This window comes from Rhea pennata, chromosome 27 (genome assembly GCF_028389875.1).
Source record: "Rhea pennata isolate bPtePen1 chromosome 27, bPtePen1.pri, whole genome shotgun sequence".
In the NCBI taxonomy this organism is placed as follows: domain Eukaryota; kingdom Metazoa; phylum Chordata; class Aves; order Rheiformes; family Rheidae; genus Rhea; species Rhea pennata.
Genome location: NC_084689.1, coordinates 244,213 through 266,003, shown reverse-complemented (window position 1 = coordinate 266,003; position 21,791 = coordinate 244,213). Strand labels below are relative to the sequence as shown.

At 59.6% G+C, this 21,791-nt stretch overlaps 2 protein-coding genes across 19 annotated transcripts in view; one reads left to right on the top strand and one right to left on the bottom strand.

The window, feature by feature from the left end:
• The first annotated feature begins 926 nt into the window (after positions 1–926).
• The window catches only part of LOC134151721 (transducin-like enhancer protein 1), a 27,087-nt gene continuing 6,222 nt past the window's right edge, over positions 927–21,791 (top strand). The window contains exons 1-21 of one of the 15 annotated variants that reach the window (XM_062596530.1): positions 934–1,109; positions 1,701–1,817; positions 2,603–2,751; positions 3,461–3,524; positions 3,998–4,042; positions 7,276–7,338; positions 7,628–7,669; positions 8,252–8,447; positions 8,567–8,751; positions 9,023–9,127; positions 9,273–9,317; positions 9,522–9,677; positions 9,967–10,090; positions 10,200–10,375; positions 10,448–10,524; positions 10,771–11,020; positions 12,280–12,527; positions 12,712–12,859; positions 12,931–13,081; positions 13,499–13,575; positions 13,869–14,299. In XM_062596530.1, coding sequence (XP_062452514.1) covers positions 1,794–1,817; positions 2,603–2,751; positions 3,461–3,524; positions 3,998–4,042; positions 7,276–7,338; positions 7,628–7,669; positions 8,252–8,447; positions 8,567–8,751; positions 9,023–9,127; positions 9,273–9,317; positions 9,522–9,677; positions 9,967–10,090; positions 10,200–10,375; positions 10,448–10,524; positions 10,771–11,020; positions 12,280–12,527; positions 12,712–12,859; positions 12,931–13,081; positions 13,499–13,575; positions 13,869–13,976 — 2,433 coding nt within the window. In that variant the 5' untranslated portion in view covers positions 934–1,109; positions 1,701–1,793 and the 3' untranslated portion in view covers positions 13,977–14,299. The other 14 variants (XM_062596529.1, XM_062596527.1, XM_062596524.1 and 11 more) reach the window with 14 other exon arrangements.
• The window catches only part of TLE2 (TLE family member 2, transcriptional corepressor), a 20,200-nt gene continuing 13,767 nt past the window's right edge, over positions 15,359–21,791 (bottom strand). For 2 of the 4 annotated variants that reach the window (XM_062596538.1, XM_062596540.1), the window contains exons 11-20: positions 21,373–21,513; positions 20,222–20,363; positions 18,690–18,850; positions 18,159–18,223; positions 17,518–17,767; positions 17,091–17,338; positions 16,759–16,906; positions 16,527–16,677; positions 16,282–16,358; positions 15,646–16,149 (exon numbers count right to left, since the gene is read on the bottom strand). In XM_062596538.1, the coding sequence (XP_062452522.1) occupies positions 16,042–16,149; positions 16,282–16,358; positions 16,527–16,677; positions 16,759–16,906; positions 17,091–17,338; positions 17,518–17,767; positions 18,159–18,223; positions 18,690–18,850; positions 20,222–20,363; positions 21,373–21,513 (1,491 nt within the window). In that variant the 3' untranslated portion in view covers positions 15,646–16,041. Of the gene's footprint in view, positions 15,583–15,645; positions 16,150–16,281; positions 16,359–16,526; positions 16,678–16,758; positions 16,907–17,090; positions 17,339–17,517; positions 17,768–18,158; positions 18,224–18,689; positions 18,851–20,221; positions 20,364–21,372; positions 21,514–21,791 lie in introns of those variants that run through there. The other 2 variants (XR_009960896.1, XR_009960897.1) reach the window with 2 other exon arrangements.

Below are 21,791 nucleotides of genomic sequence, written 5' to 3'. Positions count from 1 at the left end.
AGGCGGGGAGGGCTCCTCCGGGGACAGGGCAAGTGTGGGCCGGGGGCAGCGCAGGCGGTCCCTGGCAGGAAGGGGATTTGGGGCCGCGGGAGGGCTGGAGCCCCGGGGCCTTCACAGGCCGCCCACGCCAAGGAGGGTTCGCTCCCCAAGCCAGCCCCAGAGCCCCAGATATCCCCAGAGCTGCAACCTGCCGCCTCACAGGAGAATTGATTAAAGGGTGTGTGTGTGTGTGGGGGGGGGGCTGCTGGTGTTTAATGTGTTTTAGGAAAAAGCCTAAAATATCAGAGCTCTTCTCTGATGCAGAATCGGCCGGTGGCAGCAGGTTCAGAACCAAGCAGGGTCTTTTGTGGAAACCTGGGGACTCTGGTTAGAAGATGCATGTGTGGTGTCGGGGGTCCTGACTCGGCGCTGGAAAGGGGCCGGACCCTCGCCCCGGCAGACGGCCGGGCCAGAGGCACATCCACCGGCACTGGCAGCCCGCGCTGGCACCGAGCAGCCCCGTGGGCGCCCTGCACGCCGGCCCCGGTAACCCCCCCGGGTCCCGGTGTCTCCCCCCCCACCCCGGGTCTCGGTGTGCCCAGTGTCCCTTCGGGTCCCCAGTGTCCCCCTAGTCCCCAATGTCCCCTCAGGTCCCCAGTGTCCCCCCGTGTCCGCGGTGCCCCCTGCGCCCCCCGCGGCCCGCCCCGCGCCGGCACCGCACAGGTTAACCGCTCCTCCCCCGCCCCTCGCTGTCCCTTTTCTTGCTACCGCTCCTTCCGCAGATTGACACATTCTCCTGGCGGCTAGGCCCGGCTGCCCAATCGCATGCCAGATCGGCGAAACCCCACGTGGGGGCGGTGCGCTCCCGCGGCGTTCCTATTGGCCAGCCGCCCCGGCGATTGCCAGCACGAGCCAGGCCCCACGTGGAGCTGGCGCTAGTTCATTGATCGGTCTCCCCGCAAAGCGGCTGCCGCGGCGGGCGGGGAGGGGGCGCTGAGCCGAGCGCGGCGCGGCGCGGCGGGAGCGCAGCCAGCAGCCCGGCCCGGTTCGACTCGGTTCAGCACGACTCGGCCCGGCCCGGCCCGGCCCGGCCCCGGGGGCGCGCGGCCGGGGCCGGGGCCAGCAGCGCGGTAAGTCTTATCCCGGGCCGGGCTGGGCCCGCTGCGCTCTCCAGGCCTCCCTCGGGCGCGGGCCGGCCCGGCTTGGGGCTGGGGCGGCGGCGCGGCCGGTGCCTCCCGCCGCTGTACCTGCTGCGGGCGGCGGCGGGGGCTATTGTCTGCGTGCAGCGGGGGAGCCGTGCGGGCCGGGGCCGGGGCGGCGCCCACCGCGGGGCCGGCGGCGGCGAGCTGTGAGCCTCGAGCCGGGGCGCGGTGCTGGCGGCAGGCAGGTAGGGCCCGCAGCGCTTGCACGGAGCTTTGGGGCCCTTCGGTTCCCCCTGCGGCCCGGCTGCCGGCGCCAGGCCACAGGGGGCGTGGATGGGCTCGGCAGCCCCTGCCAGGGTGAGCGGTGCAGCTGGCTGGAGCTGGGAGGCAAGGCTGGATGCTCCAGGCTGGGGGGTTCAGGGGTCTGTGCACTGGGGGGCTGCTCAGCTGCACACATGTCTGCCGGGACCCTGCATCCTGAGTCAGTTCTGTCCTAGTGCCAGGGCTCCCAGCTGGGCCTGCCAGGTCATGGACAGCACAAGGCAGCGATTTCTCTGTCTCTTAACGCTTCTGGCTAAGCTGGAGCTGGCAAACATCTGTGGGACCCAATCCTGAGAGCACATTCAGTGAACAGAGTGGCGTAAGGGATTCTGGGCCTGTCCTGTACCGAAGATGTTCCCTCAAAACCGGCCTCCGGTGAGAATGTGACTTGGTGTCATTCCCTTCCTGGCCAGGGGTGAGCACATGGGTCCTGTGCCAGCTCTGCTGGCCCCATCCTTAGAGTGATTTTTGTGACCCAAAACAGAGCCATCCTTGTACCCCACCAGGGAGGGGTGGGAGATGCTTTTGGAGTATCAAGGCTTACGCTTTGCCTGGAAAGTGGTGGAACCCAATGTTATGGGCACAGGACTGTTTTTATTCTCCTCCTTCTTAAATCAATGTTTGCTCCCCAGAGCTTTTTTGAGGGGTGGATTAGTTTTGTGAAATGCTAGAAGCTGAATCGGAGGCAGGGCATTTCCATGGGGAATTGTTGAATGAAACCAAGTGGAAAGTTTTGGTTTTGTGACATGTGGGTGAGGACAGACCGCTGTCCAGGGTGTGCAGGGTCTGCTGCTGTGACTTGACTGCTAGGGGAAGGGCCTGGGTGATCATCTTCCCTGCCTGCATGGGTGGCATTCTCTGTGATATCGGTAATTACTAATTCTCTTCTGGCTCAGTGACTGAACCAGTGCTGAAAAGGTGGAAAACAGTTGCCCATTATAGAATCAAGTATAATGTCTAGCCATAGCCAATTTCCTTTGCAATAATTCCCTCTGCCTTCTTCTGCACATACCCCTTTCTTGAATGTGCCTGTAGCTATTTCCCTAGAGCACACGAAATGCTACTGGGAATGTGTGAATCTGTCAGGGGCCAGTCCTGCACCAGCCCATGAGGCACTGGGGATAGTGGGGGTGACCCTGCCGGCCCCCTCCTCTGTTCAGGCCCATCTCCAGGCACCCTCTGCTGCGTCGGGAGCCCCAGTGGCTGCGAGCGCCATCCCCGCCACCCCACAGTCCCTGAAGCTGACTTACCCGGAGACCTTGGACCGGATCAAGGAGGAATTCCAGTTTCTGCAAAACCAATACCACAGGTGAGATGCTGCCAGGCCTTGCAAGCCAGCAAGAAGCTGGGCACTTAACTGAAACTGGCAAGAGGTGGCTCCTTTCTCGGCACTGGGCATCAGTGTGGGCTGGCAGCAAGGCCCATTCCTTGCTGCTGTGGGCACTGGTCCATCTGGAGGGTGACTGTGCCAGGCACCACCTTGGTTGCTTGAAACAATCTCATTTTGGGGGGGGGGGGGGAATCTACCCTCCCCAGCCTCCTTCTGCCAAAAGCTCTGGAATGAGGATGCTGGCTTTTAGGGCCAAGCTTTTGGGCTGAACTGGAGCAGTCGCTTAACAGACCTGCAGCCTCTCTGCTCCTTGCTGGTCAGAGCAAGGTTTGAAATGCAGCTTGGCTTTGTAGCCTGCTGCATTTGGGAAACAGATGCAAGGGAGGGGGTTAAAGTGCTGCGGATTGCTCCCTGACATGGGGAGCCCCTTGCTGTCTGTCTTTTCTTCTTCAGCCCTTCCCCACCCTCTTTCAGGTGGTTTTCTTGGCTTGTGCTGAGAAATGGGATTGAGTTTGTGAGCGGGAGACTGAAGCATATGGTGTGTGGGGAGGGTTCATGCTCTGTCCAGCCTGGCAGATCTTGTCTGGTGGAAGGGGGAACAGGGGATGTCTCTCTCTCTCTCTCTCTCTCTCTCTCTCTCTCTCTCTCTCTCTCTCTCTCTCTCTCTCCCCCCTCTTTATTTTTACAGCTTGAAGTTAGAATGTGAAAAGCTGGCAACAGAAAAAACAGAAATCCAGCGTCATTATGTCATGGTTAGTGAGCTCCACCTGAAAGGAGTAGGGCTGGTGGGGGGTTTCTCCTCTGAACCATCAAAGGACATGCAGCCCTGGGATGCTTTGGCTTCCCCTTGTATTTGGGTTTTGGGGCCAGCCCCTGGTTCTTGTGATTGTTATTGTCTCCTCTCTCTGCCCTGAAATGAGCTATGGTGTTAAAGCAGCACTTGCTGCTGTGGCTTGTGGAGGGACAGTGAAGTGTTCCCATGCGGCTCGTCTCCTTTCTGACCAGCAGCAATGGGAGCGGCGATGGGGAGTCCTGGGAGGGCTGTGTCCATCCTGCAGGCTGTGGCGAAGCCTCTACTCCCAGGCCCAGAGAGCCAGGGACCGTTTCCTCCCCCAGCCTGATAATGCAGACGTCTGTGGTCAGGCTGATCTCACAAACCAGCACTGGAGAGGGCTTTCTGGCCATGAGTCTCCAGTGCTGCTGACACTGTGTTCTCCCTTTGCAGTACTATGAGATGTCCTATGGCCTGAACATTGAGATGCACAAGCAGGTGAGTCTCAGTGGGGCAGGGAGCTGCCTCTGCTGCCCACCCCTGTTGTCCTGTCCCTACCATTCTGGCCTTTTGGATTGCCCTTCCCCAGAGAAAGTGTGAGAAGTGGAGGTTTGGCATAGGTCAGGGGAGGGTGTGCTGTGGGCAACGTGCTCCTTTCCTGGGTTTTGGAGAGCTCTGTTCCCCTTTGCAGCGTGGGAATGCTGCCCACATGTGTGCTTGCATGCACACGTGCTCTGACATGACTGGCACTGGGTTCAAGACTTCATGCATGCTTCAGGCTGGCTCACGGTGGGCTTGTCATGGTGGGGAGGCATTGTGGAGGAACTGGGTTTTCATGCCCATGCACCAGTGCCAGGTTGTGAGTGGCCACTTAAGGGAGCGTGTGGAGGAGAGCAGTCCAGTGGGGCAGGGCGTGCCGTGGCTCTGCACCAGGATGATAAGCTGCTGCTCAAAGGCATTGCAACCATGCAGTGCCCAGCTGGCCCTGGGATGGGTTGCCTGGGAGTGCCAGGGTGAGGAGCACCCTGAAGTGGGGTGGATGGGTCAGGATGCACAGCGATGGGGCTTGTGAGGCTGGGGCGCACAGCCCACCATGCCTGCCTCCCTCCCCTGCTCCTGCTGTGCTGCACTCTTGGTCACCAGCTGCTCTGTGCCTCCAAGACAGAAGGTTTCTTCTCATCTATTTTTAAAAGGGCTGCAGAGGAGTCTGGTGAGGCATACTCCAGTGCAGCCCTCCTTCCTCCCGGGCCCTGTACTCCACCACCCGCCTTGGCCAACTGTTGCGCGGGAGCCAGCGGCCCTGGCCAGCTGGGGGCTGAACCTGCCGGCAGGGGGATTTGCTGCTCTTGCTATTCCCCCCCCCCCCCACCACCACATGCACTGCCCCTCATTGCCTTCCCTGCTGAAGGGAAAGGATGACTGGCAAATCAGGGGGAGCTGGAGGCATGCAACAGCCCCTGTAGGAGGCCGGGTGCCGGGGGGCTGCAGCTCAGTGCCCCCTCCCGCGGGGCTGCGTGCTCCTTTCATCTGGCGGCTGCTTTTCCCTCCTGGCCTTGCAGGCGGCCGTGTTTGCGGCCGCTTCCAGGTGCTGCTGGCAGCTTGCCAACGAGCTGTCTGCACTTTTAACAAGGGCCTGTAAGTCTGTGCTCTGACGGACAACAGCCATTGTGTGAAAAATGGGAACTGCCTGCACAGGAGGCCGTCGGTTATCGGCGCTGCAGGGGGATCAGGTCGCCTCCCCTCCCTGTCCCGCATGGCTCGCGTGTTCAGGGTCCCGCGTCCCCGTCTGCACCAGAGCTGTGCCATGCCTCCATCCTTTGCCCGTGCTGCCAGCCTGGGAAGCCAGCCTGTGCCCACAGCTCTCCGTGCTGGTGCTGGAGCACACCAGGAAGGGCCAGAGTCTGGGACAGTCTTGGCCTGGGTTCGCCCAGGCACTGGGCAGCTGGCGGACCTGGGCTCTGATGTGAGATCTGTTGCAGCAGCCGCAGGCTCGGCAGAGGAGGCCGTAGGCAGGAACAGGCAGATATTAATTTTTTACTGTTATTTTGGTGTGGAACTGGCCTGTAGCTTTTTGTAAAACCATCTCCCCGAGTCTTCCTGGCCTTGGACTTGCTCACCGCCAGCCGCAGGGGAGGTGACGGTGCTGGTGGCTGAGGGGGCTGCAAACAGCATGATCATTTTTCATGCTGAGAGCGTTAAAGTGCCAGTAAATTGCACATTAACGAGTGCGAGTGAATTGGAGGCAGTTCTCCCCAAGGAGCTGCTGCCCATCAGTGCATTAGGGAAGAGAATCCATCACTGCTGGCCCCAGGAGACAGCTAAATCCTTCCCAGAACTGCTGCCTGCCAAATCTCCTTGCTTGTTTTTTTTTTTTTTTCCCTTCCTTTCTTTCTTTCCTTTTTTCCCTCCCTCGGAAGGGGAAGTGAGGGTGGGTGCTGGATTGTTTCTCTGTGAGCCTGGCAAAGCCAGCATGGTGGCTGCTGTGGAGGGCAGCCCTGGTTTTGCTTGCGTTGCTGTGGCCTCTCGCCTGAGCCTTGTGGTGCTGGGCCGAGCAGGGCGAGGGAGACCTGCCCAAGGTCGGTGATCGGCAGGTCCAGGTGATCCACGGTCTCCTTGTAGGGCTGGATGGGAGTAGTGGACTCGACCCTCCATCCTCAGAGCCCCACGTTGGGTCCATAGTGTTTCCTCCTGGCTTGGGGTGCCCCCACCCTGGGCATGGAGACGTTCAGAGCTTGGGGCAGTGCCTTGCCCACAGCACCCCCAGCCTGTGGCAGACCCCCAGAGTGAAGGATGCTTGACTTTATGAAAAATTGCTCATCTTCCCCCAGTTGCCTCTCTCATGCTGGGCCATGGGATCCCCCTGGTGCGAGCCAGGCAAGGAAAAGCTTGGGCTTCACTGTTGCTTCCTTGAGGCAGCATTTGCTCTCTCAGCTGTTGCTGTGAGGGACTAGGCCCCTTCCTTGGGGATGCAGCTGAGGGGCTGGGAGAGCTGGCTCCTGGGGGACGTGCAGGTTCGGGGGGCACACTGCCCCACTCTGGCTTCCCTACAGCTGCGGGGCCTCGGCGGGAGACCAGCACAGCCCTGTGCGCTGTCCCTCTCCTGCCCTGTGCTCCACGTTCCTGATTGCTTGTGGCACTCAAGTGTTGCAGAAAAACAGCAGCTGTAATGAGAGCACCTCTCCAGGGCTTCCCGGTGAGCCTGGGAGAGCGGCAATTAGCATCCGGTGCTGCCAAGCGAGGCTGCGTGGAGGGGTGGTGGGGAGCTGCGGGGCCAGGGTGTGCTGTCCCGGCATGGCAGGACTGGAGTCCTGTGGTCTTGGCCCTATGGGTCTCCATGTCCCACAGCAGTGTTTATGGCACAGGTTGGCCTCTGGGTGTGGAGCAGGGTGGGCTTGTGTTGGGGGCCCTTGGAGGGGAGAGGAGGATGATGCCGGGCTTATGGTTTTGGAAGGGGCGTTAGGAAGCAGGGAGCTTCTGCAGTCCTGCATTGGTGTTTGACACCTGGATGCTGAGCAGCAGCTATTTGGGGTGAGCACCAGCACTCATTGGTGCATCTCAGCTGGACACCGGGGAGGTGGCGGGGGTGAGGGGAGGCTCTGCTTGTCATGGGGAGTCTCCTGGCACCCATCAGCCGTAGTTTTGGGGCAGTGGGGCACAGTGAGTGGGGAGTAGCACACAGGGACAGTGCTGCTCTCATCTTCTGATGTCCCCTGCCTGTCTTCTGCTTCCAGACGGAAATTGCCAAGCGGCTCAATGTGATCTGTGCCCAGCTCATCCCGTTCCTGTCTCAGGAGGTGGGTAAGCCCCGCACCGGAGTGCACAGAGCTCCCTCCAGCCCTTGTCACAGGTGCAGCTGGGCCCTGTGCTCCAGGCTGGACTTTTGCCTAATTCTCTAGAGAAATGAGCTGCTAGTGGCACAAGTGGGTGGGTTTGCTCTGGCCACAGCAGCGGGTGGGAGTATGGGGCCGTGTCCTCGAGGGTCCTGAGCCGCAAGGACGGCAGCAGCAGGGCAGGAGGGGGGTGCTGCTGGGGGGTCAGCCCCTTGCTGCCCCCAGGCACCCACTTGCCCCTCCGTCCCAGCAGCACCAGCAGCAGGTGGTCCAAGCTGTGGAGCGGGCGAAGCAGGTGACTATGACCGACCTGAACGTGGCAATTGGGGTATGTGAACCCTCGGCTGGCCAGGGCCGTGTTGGGCCCCTGCAGACGGTGGCACCCCCGGGCAGGGTGGGCTGTCTGGCCTCCACGTGGGGGGCTGGGCTGCCTCCCTCCAGCCTTTCCCTCTGCTGCACCGGGGTGGAGAGGGAGGGCAGGCCGAGCCCAGCGGGGGTGATGGGCAACCGCAGTGGGGGGAGCTGGAGCCAGAGTGCAGTCCTGCCCCACGGAGACACCGCCCTCCGTGAGCCTCGGGGAGGGGGTCGATGGCTGGTGCCAGCCACTTACTCTGTGTGCCGGTGTCCACCGGCCCCAGAGGAAGGAGGTGGCAGCCGCGGCCGTCCCTGCATGCCGGTTGTCCCCCCGCGATGGTGGGGCTGGGGAGCCCTGTCCCTGGGGCCAGAGGGCTGTGCAGGGAGCATGCTGGCGCCCGGCTCTCCCGCACTGCACTCGCTCTTGCTGCTGGCTGGAGCAGGGCATCTCCCTTCCCTGGGGGCCATCCTGACTCCGGCCCTTCGGCTCCGCTTTCCCCTTTGCTCCCCTTTCTCCCTCCAGCACCAGCTCCAGACGCAGCACCTCTCCCACCACGCTCCCCCCATCCCACTAACCCCCCACTCCTCGGGGCTGCAACCCCCTGGCCTGGCCAGCCTCGGCGGTGCCTCGGGGCTGCTGGCGCTCTCAGGGGCGCTGGGGGCCCAGGCCCAGCTCCTGGCCAAGGACGACCGGGGCGGCCACGACGCCGAGCACAGAGGTGAGGAGGGGTGCGGGCTGCAGTGCTGCTGTGCTGCTCCCCATGCTGGGCCCTCGGGCTCCCTCGGTGCGGGGGCGGGAGGGGAGCGAGGGATTTCCAGCAAGACTCTGGCTGGGCAGGGGAAGGTCTCCGGTCATGCCTGGGGGGAGGCACTGCCCCACGGGCACCCAGCACCCCGCCGTGCCAGCGCCCCATCCCAGGCAGAGGGGCGGCTGCGGCGCGTGGCACAGCCGTTTCCCTTCCTTTCTGCCTGGTCCTGCCGCCGCTCGCCGTCACCGTGGAGACAGAGCGGGACCCTGGCCCCGTAAGTGCCTCTTCCCACCTTCCCTTCCTGCTGCGCAGGGCTCTTGGCTGGCAGCCCTGAGAGCAGCGGTCAGCGTGCTTGGGCAGGGGCCAGCTCCGCGGCAGGCAGCCCCGGTGCCTGGGATGCCAGGGGCCCCATTCCTTTGGGGCAGCCGGTGCCCAGCAGCAGCCCCCCACCCCTCTGGCAGTGTGGGCACATGGCAGTGCTGGCGGCCCCTTGGCCCGGGAGCGTACCGTGCCGGTGGCCCCTGACACCACCTTCTCCTGCCCAGAGCTCCCTGGCACTGCCCAACGGGGAGCGGGCACGCACTATCTCCGAGTACCTGAGCAGCAGCAAGAAGAGGAAGGCAGAGGATAAGGACTTCATCAACGACTATGTGAGCCCTGGGCATGGGGGCCAGTGCATCCCCCCGGCCCGGCGAGGAGCAGAGCTGGCAGTGCCTCTCTGCTTCCCTGCTCTCCTGGGATGTCTGCGGGGCTGGTGCAGCTGGCTCAGTGCCAACCGACCTCTCTGTGTTTCAGGGCAGTGATGCGGACAAAAGCGAGGATAATTTGGTGGTGGATGAGGTTAGTGCACCGAGGCCAGTGCCTGCCCCATCTCCCCGAGGAGCCCAGGGGCTGCGTCTTGTGGGAGCCACCAGCCCTTACTGGGATGGCAGGAACCAACCCCTGCGCAGGCTCCCCACTGCAGCTGCTCGCTCACTCCATCAGTGCTTGGGCAGGAGGCTGCTGCCTGCCAACTGCCCTGCCCGTCCCTGTATTCTCCCCCAGGACCCTTCATCCCCGCACAGTGTCCACTCCTACTCATCCCGGGAGAATGGTGCAGAGAAGGTCCCACTGGGGAGGAAAGAAGCCATACCACTGAGCCCCACCTCCATGGCCTCCTCCAGCAGCATGTCCCCGTCCCGCAGCAGGGACGTGCCCGTGGTGAGCAGGGATGTAGCTGGGCCCAGGCTGGGGGATGTGACCCTCTAAGCTGCCTGGAGGTCTGTGGTTTTGCGAGGATGGAGAAGGGTGGAAGCCTCCCTCCTTGCGTTCTGTCCCCGCAGCTACTGCAGCTTCGGCTGGGCAGCCTGGGTGCATTCTGTCCTGGCTGTTGAGGGGCAAGGAAGGGGCTCAGCTCGCTGGGGCCTGCTGGATGGTGGGGAGGTGTCATGCTGGGGAGCTGCTGCTGCTGGGGGATGTGCATGGTGACCCTCTGCTCTGATCCTTGCAGGTGGAGAAGGCAGGCACCCCCAGCCTGAAGCCTAGCACGCCCACATCGCAGGATGCAGCCCTGGGTACTGGCAACAGTGCCCCACAGTTTCGCCCCACTGCTGCCAAGGCTTTGGACCCCTTAGGTGAGGGGTGGATGTGACTCCCACCACCCTGGGTTCTGCTGCTGGCAGGTTCCTGGGCGAGCATCCATCCCACCGGCAGCGGCACCCCCTCACCCCCATCCACCTGCAGCTCTGGGCCTGCGGACCCCGCTGGGCGTGCAGAGCCCATACTCAGCCGCCTTCAGCATGGCTCACCCTGCTGTCAACGGGGACGTGGCCGGGAGCAGCGCCTATGCCAGCCTCCACCTTGTGTCCCCCCAGCTCAATGGGGCTGCGGGTGCCGGAAGCTATGGACGATCACCGCTGGTGAGCAACATGTGCCCCGGGGAGCTGTGGACCTGGTGGGCACCAGCCAGCCTCACCACGTGTTCCCCCCAGGTCGGCTATGACCCCCACCCGCACATGCGTGTCCCGGGACTGGCAGCCAGCATGCAAGTAGGGACGTCGGGGAAGCCGTAAGTGGGGCGGCACTCGGGGGCCATGCAGGGCTTTAGGGGGAGGCAAAGGCAAGCCATGGGCAGGCCTGGCATGGGAGGTGTGCACTGAGCAGCACGGCACGGTTGGGGCCTGTTTCCACACCCCGGTGCATGCCTATCCCTCTTCCCCACGGGTACCTCGCTGCTTGGGCACTTCATCCCTAGGGTTGGCTGCTCTTTGTGCTGGGGGCCTGGGGCACCCCCTTACCGCTCTGCCCTTTCCAGCGCCTACTCCTTCCATGTCAGTGCTGATGGGCAGATGCAGCCGGTGCCTTTCCCGCCCGATGCCCTCATCGGCTCCGGCATCCCCCGTCACGCACGGCAGCTCCACACCCTGACCCACGGCGAGGTGGTCTGCGCTGTCACCATCAGCAACTCCACGCGGCACGTCTACACAGGGGGCAAGGGCTGTGTGAAGGTGTGGGATGTGGGACAGCCAGGCACCAAGACAGCCGTGGCACAGCTGGACTGCTTGGTAAGGGGGGGGGTGTTGGGCACCTGGCGCCAGCACAGTGGGTCCAGGTGGGATTGGGGCTGCCTGTTTCTGGGGGCAGGAGTGCACAGGGTGCAGCATGACCTTGGCCATGCATTGGTTCTGCAGGTGAGCAAGCCTGGGCGGGGGGAATTGGCTGTGAGGGGACATGATGAAGGTCAGATGTTGGAAAGGGCTTGGAAAAGCCTAGGAGAAATTCCTGGAAGACCAGTCCAGAGGTGGCTAATAAATCTGCCACAGCAGAGACTGCTGGCTTCTGTCTTGGAAACTCCCTGAGTGCTGGCTGTGGGGCACTGGGTGGACCAGAGCCATGGCTGGGGAGGTCACACTTAGTGTGGCGTATTTCTATGCCAAAGTGACGTTGCTCTGCGTAATGGCCTTGGGGCTGGACTAGCCACTCCAGTTGCAGCCTCCCCCCACAGCTCCTTGATCAGGGCTAGGTCCTGCACAGCCTGAAGCATTGCTTGCATCCAGCACAGTCATTGTTTCTGCTTTGTCTTGTGTGAGTCTGGCTGGCCAGGAGGGAGAACTCGCATTTCTTTTATAAATAAATTAAATGGGCTGTCAGACCACAGTAGCTCAACAGAGCCAAGCTTGAGACATGGCCATCACCTGAGAGTATATTTAACCTGTGTTCTTTTGGTTTATTCTAAATGGATAGCTGGGATTGGAGTCCCCGTGCCTGCTTTGAGCAGCCCAAATCCAAGCCCTCCTCTTTTCTAACTTGCTGGCCTTGGGGCCTGGGCAGCCTGACAAATATTATTCTTGGAGCGGTGCTGACCTTGAGGATACAGATGCGTAAACAGGGAAATGACTGAGTCATGATAATTTCAAGCTGCATCAGAAAATCTGGAGTGTGGGGGGGAAACGATATTTTAGTGGTCAGAGCTGTGGCTGTTGCAGCTTTGCCCAGCATCCACGCTGTGGCTTGGGGCGCTTGCTGTGGCAGGACAAGCTCACAGCTGGGGCTGTGGTGGCCTTTCCCCACGGTTCGGTGCAGCAGCTGCACAGGGTGGGGAAAGGACAGGACCAGGAGAGCAAAGAGGTGATGCCTTGCGTATCCTGGGGCCATGCACTGCCTGCCCCTTGCTGCTCCCACATCCCTCTAGGCTCCAGCCGTGTCCCAGCCCGCAGGAGATGCAGTGCTGACTCTGCTCCTGCCCCCATCAGGGGCTGGCACGGGATGGGTGCAAGAGCCCTGGAGAGAAAGGTCTAATGCGGGCTTCCCTCCCAAACCCCAGAACCGGGACAACTACATCCGCTCCTGCAAGCTGCTCCCTGACGGCCGCAGCCTCATCGTCGGGGGAGAGGCCAGCACCCTGTCCATCTGGGACCTGGCTGCCCCCACGCCCCGCATCAAGGCTGAGCTCACCTCCTCCGCACCTGCCTGCTATGCCCTGGCCATCAGCCCCGATGCCAAGGTCTGCTTCTCCTGCTGCAGTGATGGCAACATCGTGGTGTGGGACCTGCAGAACCAGACCCTGGTCAGGTGAGGGCTGGGGCTTGTTGGACCAGCGAGCTCTCAGCCCCCGCTGGGGCATCCCCCTCCACCCAGCCAGAGGATGCAGCAGGGATCTCCAGCTCTCCTGGCTGCCCTGGCCTCAGCTGGGATCCGCAGGCACTGCAGTCCTGCGTGCCAGCCACGCTTGTGCTCTCGGTCCCCCTTTTCCCAGGCAGTTTCAAGGTCACACAGATGGTGCAAGCTGCATCGATATCTCCAATGATGGTACCAAGCTGTGGACAGGGGGCCTGGACAACACTGTGCGATGCTGGGACCTGCGGGAAGGGCGTCAGCTGCAGCAGCATGACTTCAGCTCGCAGGTAGGGGCTGGGACCTTTGCAGGGCTGGATGATGCCCAGGGTGCTGGTGCCTGATGTGGCCTCCTCCGCAGATCTTCTCCCTGGGGTACTGCCCCACAGGCGAGTGGCTTGCCGTTGGCATGGAGAGCAGCAACGTGGAGATCCTGCACGTGACCAAACCAGACAAGTACCAGTTGCACCTCCACGAGAGCTGTGTCCTGTCCCTCAAGTTCGCCTCCTGTGGTCAGTGCACCAGCTCCCAACTGCCTGGCTGCACTTATGCGTGCAGGTCTCCTGGTGGCCTCACTCTCCTGGGCTTGTTGTATCAGCTCAGAGCCTTTACTCCTCTTGCAATTCATGTCTTGGATAGACACAGGCAACTCTTGTGCCCTGGGGAACTGGTGGTACCAGCCTAGTGAGGGGCATCCCTCTGGAGCAGCACCTCCTGCAGCCACAGGTTCAGCTGTGTCCACTAGGACCCTCCTTCCTCTTTCCCAGCTCATGTTCTCTAAAACTGCAGCTGGTTAGCCAATGGACTGAGAAGTTTTTACCTTTTTGTCCCCATGTTATCTGATGTACCTGGGCAAGTGTTGCTGCAGGAATGCAGCTGGTAGACCTGGTTTGGTGAGATGATGCTCTTTGTGCCTTCTGTCCTTCCAGGGAAGTGGTTTGTGAGCACAGGGAAGGATAACCTGCTAAATGCCTGGCGGACGCCCTATGGGGCCAGCATATTCCAGGTGAGGGGCGCACACTGCCTTGCAGCCCGGGGCAGTGGGAAAATGTTTCTGTGGGGGAGGACTTGCCCAGAGCTGGGATCTGCCCATAATCATTCAAGTGTAAACTTACTGTAGCGGTAATAACACCCATAAACGAACTTATTCCCTGCAGCCTCCTCTGACCTAAGTCAGGGCCCCAGTTCAAGGTGGGTGTGTGTGTGTGGGGGGGGGGGGGGGGCAGGTTAGTGGGGACCACACAAGACCCCACTTGGGGGCTGCATCTCGTACCCACCCCTGCCCTCCCCTCTCTCCAGTCCAAGGAGTCCTCCTCCGTCCTCAGTTGCGACGTTTCCACGGATGACCAGTTCATCGTTACTGGCTCAGGGGACAAGAAGGCTACAGTTTACGAGGTCATTTACTGAAAGAGCAAGGTGGCACCTGCAGGCATGGAGCAGGAAAGGTCTATTCCACAGGGGCAGATGGACATCAGCATGGGCAAACGGATGGACTCTACCTGCTGGCTTCCCAAAGACCTCAGAGCTGCGGCTGAGGGCGTCTGAGCGCCAGGAGAGCGGTGTGGGGCAGCAGTGCCCCTGGGACCATGGCCAGGCGTGGGTCTGGGCTGGGAGCTGGTGGCTGCTGCTCACGATGAATTTCCTGGGGATTTTCTTCTTTTAGTTTTGTTCATTCTGTTGGTTTATTTCTAAATCTTGAGTGGGGGGTAGTGCAAGAAGGGGGGGGGGAATCTTTGTTTTTTTAATGTAATGTTTTGGGGTTTTTGTTAAGGCTCTGGACTAGGCCAGAGAGGACGTGCTAAGGCCTTATCTCCCTCTGTGCCTCCTAGGGTCTATTTAATAATAAAAACAAACAAAAATTAGAGATGTACCTTATCCCAGGCAGCAATGGGAGCTGAGGCTGAGCAGCAGCTCCTGGATGAAACCCTTAGAGCACTGGGGTCATGGGAGTGAGCCCAGTCGGGAGGAGGGAGAGCAGGCAGTAGCATCTTATCCTGCTAACGAAGGTGATACATTTAGCCTCCACATCTCCTCCTGTTCTTGGAACAGAGCATGTTTGCATCTGTGTTGTGCTGCAGGCAGAGCATTTTGGCCATGTAGCTGCACTTGCTCTTCTCAGAGGTGCATTTTTCTTCTGCTCTGCTCCTTTTGGAGAGAAATCCAGTGGGGAGCTCCCCAGAGCTGAGGAACAGTGGACTCAGCACACAGGTGCTGAACACAGGCGGTGGTGGTGAAGGAGAGAGCATGTGTCAGTGGCTGCGTGGCAAGATGCCATTCCCTGAACCTCTGCTTTGCATTGCTGGGTGTGGGGGAAGAGGTCACCACTTGGGGAAGTGGTTTCCTAAGGAAATGAGATGTCAGCAGTTGTGGTTGGCTTATCTGTCTGGATTTCAGCCAAACATGCTGTGGTGGTTAGGGAGGGGGGCGGGGGAGGGGAGTAGGCGCTCTTGCTAAGAGCTTTGTGCAATCAGCTGGCTGGGACCCTAGTACGGTGGCAGTCAGTGCAGCCAGGAGTTCATGTCCTATCAGGCACAAGTGCAGTCAGGGTGCTGATGCCACCACTGCTTTGCACGCAGGAGAGTGATGGATTAGCACAAGGCTCTTGCAGGTGTGTGCTGACTGACAGTGCCCTACACAGCTGGCTCACATTGCCTGGCAGGTGTTTTGGATGATCTGTCCCAGATGGGTTGGGTCCTCTGGGCTTGGTTTCCATGGCTCCTGTAGTAAGATTACTCCCTCCCCCCCTCTCCCCCCCCCACACACTATCACCCCACCACCATGGCAATAGCTCTTTTGCACCTTTTTATTAGTAAGGGATTGGAAATACTGCTAAATACATTTCTTTACTGATAAGAATTTACAGCTGTTGTTGCAGCAGAAAATTGGTGTCATTAACTCAGTAGCAGTAACCTGAGAGAAACACTCGAAACACTAGGCCCTGGCCTTTCTCAGTCACTGATGGCTGTGTCTGTCTCATCACTTCTCCTCGGTGCCTCTAGGACTGAGGGACAGTCTGGGGGGGGGGGGAGGGGAGCAAAGCTCTGCCAACCAGTTTGCTGCGCGCCCCCCCCCCCCCAAAAAAAAAAAAAAAAAAAAAAACTCCTTCTCACCCCATGACTGAGATGCCCATAAAGAGCTCCTGAAGCCCAGGATCTTCTAGTTTACTCTCTCCCTACTCTGCTCTAAGGCAGAAATCTGAGAAAGGGGTAGAAAGATGTGTAAGTTCCCCCCCCCCCGCCTTTTTTTTAACAGCTGATAGGAAAGAAAGGCGGGGGGGGGGGTAGGGGAAAGGCAGGGGGAATGAGTGCATAACAGTAGGCCTGCAGATGAAAACAGCTCCACTACCACAGCCAGCTGCTGCTATGCACTGAACGAGGATGCCTCTGCCAGCAGCAGGAGCAGCTCTGCTAGGCTGAAGTGGCATTGGCGAAGTCTGGCTCCTTCATTGATGAATGGCGATAGTCAGGGGTCCTCAGTACACCACTTCATACACCGTGGCTTTCTTGTCACCGGAGCCCGTAACGATGAACTTGTCGTTGATTGAGATGTCACAGCTCAGCACTGATGAAGACTCCTTGGACTGAAAACAAGAGAGACCAGCTGAGGGCAGAGCTGGATGCAGGGACAATGATGACGTATGGGCTCTTCATACTGATGGACTAAGCACCCCTCCACCCTACACATGCCCTGCTCACAGCAGGACCTGCCTCACCTGGAATATGCTGGCTCCATAGGGTGTCCGCCAGGCATTCAGCAGGTTGTCCTTCCCAGTGCTTACAAACCATTTTCCTATGGTAAAAGATAAAGTGGCTCAGTGTTTGGAACACCTTTCAGGGGTTTCAGCACTGGGGAACCCTAAAAACACAGCTGTTGGAGGGATTGAGGGGGGGGGGGGCCTGCACACAGCCACCCTGCTCCAGCATCTGCATAACCACAGCAGAAAAAGGGCTCTCCTACCGCAGGAGGCAAACTTGAGGGACAGGACACAGCTCTCGTGGAGGTGCAACTGGTATTTCTCTGGTTTGGTCACGTGCAGGATCTCCACGTTGCTGCTCTCCATGCCAACGGCAAGCCACTCCCCCGTGGGGCAGTACCCCAGGGAGAAGATCTGCGGAGGAGGCCACATCAGGCACCAGCACCCTGGGCATCATCCAGCCCTGCAAAGGTCCCAGCCAGTCCCAGCCCCTACCTGCGAGCTGAAGTCATGCTGCTGCAGCTGACGCCCTTCCCGCAGGTCCCAGCATCGCACAGTGTTGTCCAGGCCCCCTGTCCACAGCTTGGTACCATAGTTAGAGATATCGATGCAGCTTGCACCATCTGTGTGACCTTGAAACTGCCTGGGAAAAGGGGGACCGAGAGCACAAGCGTGGCTGGCACGCAGGACTGCAGTGCCTGCGGATCCCAGCTGAGGCCAGGGCAGCCAGGAGAGCTGGAGATCCCTGCTGCATCCTCTGGCTGGGTGGAGGGGGATGCCCCAGCGGGGGCTGAGAGCTCGCTGGTCCAACAAGCCCCAGCCCTCACCTGACCAGGGTCTGGTTCTGCAGGTCCCACACCACGATGTTGCCATCACTGCAGCAGGAGAAGCAGACCTTGGCATCGGGGCTGATGGCCAGGGCATAGCAGGCAGGTGCGGAGGAGGTGAGCTCAGCCTTGATGCGGGGCGTGGGGGCAGCCAGGTCCCAGATGGACAGGGTGCTGGCCTCTCCCCCGACGATGAGGCTGCGGCCGTCAGGGAGCAGCTTGCAGGAGCGGATGTAGTTGTCCCGGTTCTAAATTGGGATTACAGTGAAGGGGCAAGTGGAGAAGGATCTGATCAGTGCCAAGGGAATGGGAGAACAGCATCCTTTTCTCAGCACACAGATGAAAGGAGCCTCCTCCCCCCCCCCCTCCATGGTGTTACAGGGACATATTCCTCTTCCTAGCCTCCACAATGCATCTGTCTCCTCACCAAGCAGTCCAGCTGTGCCACGGCTGTCTTGGTGCCCGGCTGTCCCACATCCCACACCTTCACACAGCCCTTGCCCCCTGTGTAGACATGTTGTGTGGAGCTGCTGATGGTGACAGCGCAGACCACCTCGCCATGGGTCAGGGTGTGGAGCTGCCGTGCGTGACGGGGGATGCCAGAGCCAATGAGGGCATCGGGTGGGAAAGGCACTGGCTGCATCTGCCCGTCGGCACTGACATAGAAGGAGTAGGCACTGGAAAGGAAGCAGACAGGAGGACTGAGAAATCCCTGTATGAAGCCTGAATGGAGGAGTCAGCTTCTCACATTAACCATCTCAAAGCCAGGTGGAGGGGCTCTGGGGTAGTCTGGCTGATGAGGGATACACTCAATCATCTCCTTATGATCACCAAATGCCACTGAATTGAAGCCCAGATATGAAAGGACAAAGCTGGATGCAGAGGTGGAGACAAACTCCAGCCAAGCCTTGCCATGTCCCACAGGCTGCAAAATGGGCCATGTTTTTTTGGGGGGAGGGGGGCCGACCCCCCCCCCCACACACGCACACACACACACACCTGGCACATGCTGGCCTGCTTGGCCACTTGCCCATCCTCCCTGCAGCCTGCAAGTTTGGTCACACTTACGGTTTCCCTCCAGGGATGGTGGAGATTGAAGAAGCCCTCAGGTGAGGGTGAGACTCAAAAGCCACCTGTATAAAGCAAAGGGAACAAGATGTGCAAAATGCCAAGATCCCCAAGAGGAGACATGAAGGCAGGCATGTGCCTTTTCTCCCACGCACCCCGGGACAGGGCTTGAACTGCTCTGTGATGGTCTCTGCCTGTTGCTTCTGCCCACATTCAAGTGACAAAGGCCAAAAGGGGCTCTCAGCCAACGAGAGCACTATACACTGATGGGAACTGCTAGGGGCTTCTCAGAGAGCTCCACAGTCTCCACTTGCCTCCCCCTCCTCCCCCCCCCAAAAAAAAAAAAAAAAAAAAAAAAAAAAAAAAAACCCAGGCTGCCTCCAGAAGGAAGCCCTTCCATACAGATTGAGTCAAGCTCATTGCAGGAATGCAGGTATTGTACACATGGGATAGGACAAGCTCAGGACAGCATGGGGCAGGCAGCAGAGACAGCACATGCCGATGGCCTGGGTAAGCCCCTCAGGGACTTACCATTGGGGACCGTCCATACATGACAGTGCTGCTGACTTGCGGGGAGAGATGGATGCCCATATACATGCTGGGGACTGAGAGCTCGCCGTTGAGGGTGGCATGAGGCACCATTCCAAAGGAGGATGTGTAGGGGCTGGACACACTCAGTGGGCTGCGGAGAGCTGTGCAAGGAGAGACCTGTTCATGGATTCTGATGGGTGTGAGAGCTTTAGCAAGAGAAAAGAGCACCTGGCATCAAACTTTCCACTCAGTGCAGAATCACAGCATGGTTGTGGTTGGAGGGGACCTCTGGAGATCACCTAGTCCAACCCCTTCCCTCCCCTCCCCCCACCCCGACTCAAGACACAGGGCTCAGCCAAGCCTGGCACAAGTTGAAGGATAAGAAAGAGGGCAGGCTGGTTACTGTCAAGACATAGGTGGTGCATGGAGCTGTAGCTGTACAAACCCAACAGGATGGGTATCCCCCAGTCTCAACAATCCTGGACAGGGGACACACAGACCCAGGCATGTGGAGGAAACCTTTCGGACCCCCCCCCTCCAAAGGATGCACCATGGACCAGCCAGCCACTAACCCACAACAATCCTGACCACCTTTGCCAAGCCCTCTTCAATCTTGCCCAGGTCAAATTACCTATGGTTGATGGCTAAGTGGCTTTACCTCCAGGGCCTTGCTGGTTTATTGAAATCAATTCCAATTCAATTTTTGCTAAACCTCTGTAATTTTCTAGCCCAGACAAAGGCTTAGCATCTCCAGTTCTGGCTCAATTTCTCCCTTGTGCTCTCCTCTCACTTTCTGGTCATGGCCAAGCTGTTCCTGAGAGCTGTCCCCACCTGCCTTCCCCAAAGTTTCTCAAGGAAACTAAGGCAGGGAAAGGTGATGTGACCAGGCCAAGATTAACCACCACAAAGGCTACCACTTTAGCTCTCGCTACTTTCCTCACTACTTTCCTCGCTACTTTCAAAATGATGCAGCCATTCATACCAGTTCCTGGGTCACCTGGATCTCATCTGGGATCTTTGCAACACCAAGCACACGCAAGACCCCTACTGCTACAGAGATCCTCAGCTACACAGGGAGACTGACCAGGAACTGTCCTGGCCTCCTGCATCATGTGTGCTGGCAGAAGCACTGGGACTTCCTTCCTAACCCCTGCAGCTGAGGCCCTGAAGCATGCAGCTTCACACAGCAGTACAACGACAACACGTCCAAGAAAAAATGATAACGTGCAGATAAAACATCTGCCCTTCTGAATTCCTGAAGCCAAGAGTTCCTACATCCACATAAAGTGTTTGCTGGGTTTGAGCTCAGTACAAAAGCTTCAGCATTTAGAGAGCTGAAACATACAGTTATGTGACATTTTTGCACAGACGCACATTTGCTGAGGTCAATACAGTGCAAAACTGCTCCCTGTGCTGATGAGGGTGAAAGTGTTCCACCGTCCCTCTGGCCCCAGCCTAACCAGTTGCAGAGCAACACCTGTAGAAGAAGAAAGCAAATCTTCTCCTCTATCACCATGGCCTTGGGAACTCACCGATGGTGTCCGTGGCAGGCAGTTTGGCGGGAGGTGGCCGGAGATGGGAGGCTGAGCTGGGCCCGGGGCAGGACGTGAGGGAGTCCTGGGGTGGGGAGGAGCCGGCGCACTTGGAGGCCGGAGCACTGGCTGAGAGGTGGTTCTGGAAGACAAAGGCAGAGCCATGGCAGTGCGGTGCTGTCAGCCCATCCCAGAGGGGTGCAAAGAGCCACGACCCCCCGAGAAAAGAAAAGCCGTGCACCCAGAGGGTGGCTACACCGGCCAGGGAGCTCCTGGGATCCAGATTTCTGCGCCCTCAGACCCTCTCGCTCCCTTCCAGTGGGCGAGAGCAGCCTCACGTTTCCCACTCAAAAACACAGCTTCCAGCACCCCCCTTCGGGGGCCAGGTTACCCCGAGCCCAGGCCCACGTGCCCAGACCCCACAGGACCAGGGGCAGTGCCTGCTCCCACTCCTGCGGACCCCCAGCTCAGCCCTTCGCAGGAGTGGGACAGGGGCAGACCTGGGACAAACTGCTCACATCCTGCTTCTCAGATCTCCACAGCTATTTCATGCTTGTCTTTTTTCTTGCCTCTCCTATTTCTTCCCATTTTTTTCTGCCTGGGGATTTTGTCGACACCAGCAAAAGAAAAAAAATTAATAACAGAAAAGCGACGTGCTGCGCTGGCAGATTGCTCAGGGCGCTTTGTCTGCTCTAATCCGATTGTCCTGGGGAGAAGCAGCCCGCTGCTCCCTGCGGCCCATAGCCGGCTCCTGACCCCAGGGCTGGCAAGGGATGAATCCTCTGAGTCCCCGCCGGCCAGCGAGGCTGCAGTGTGACAGAGCCTTCCCTCCCCCACTTCCCGCACGCTGATGTTTCAATCTGAGAATCAGGCTGGTGTTTGGCAAGGGAGAAGCGGGGGGTGGTGGTGGTGGTGGAAATCAATTGCACAGAGCTAGAGCAGCTCTGGGGAATTCTGCAGGCAGCTGGATGGAAAATACCTGCAGAGCCAGGCCTTCGCTCACCAGATGATTAACCTCTCTTCTGAAGGCACTGACCTCTGCTCCTGGCCCTGCGAAACCCGGGGTGAGGCACCAGCCCCATGGTACTGAAGAGGCAGGATCTGCTCGCCCCACTCGCAGGCCACAGCAGACTGGGGCTGCTCCTCCTTACCGGACTCTGGTCCTTGGGCTTGAGAGGGGTGGTGCTGCGGCTGGAGGCGAGCGAGGCAGGGCTTTCAGGCATGTCCCGGCGGATCGGGGGCAGTCGGGTACTGGGCTCACGGCCAGGGCTGCCAGGCTCCGAGGGCGGATCCTGGGGACAAAGCACAAGGATCATCCTCAGGGCAGCAGGAGCTGCACCCTCTGTGCTGGGGGCAGCTGATGGCCAGACAGGTCCCCCGAGGGTGCAACCCTCTCAGCCTCCAGTTGAGCAGGGACCACAGGCTCCTTCCATCTTCCCTCTTGCCTGTTGGGTGAGCTTTCACCCTGTCGCTCACCAGCCTGCTGCTGTCTCAACAGCCTTGGAGAGGAGCATCTGCAAAAGGGCTCCCCACTCTGCTCCTCAGTCCCCTGGATGAGAAGCTGTCTTTC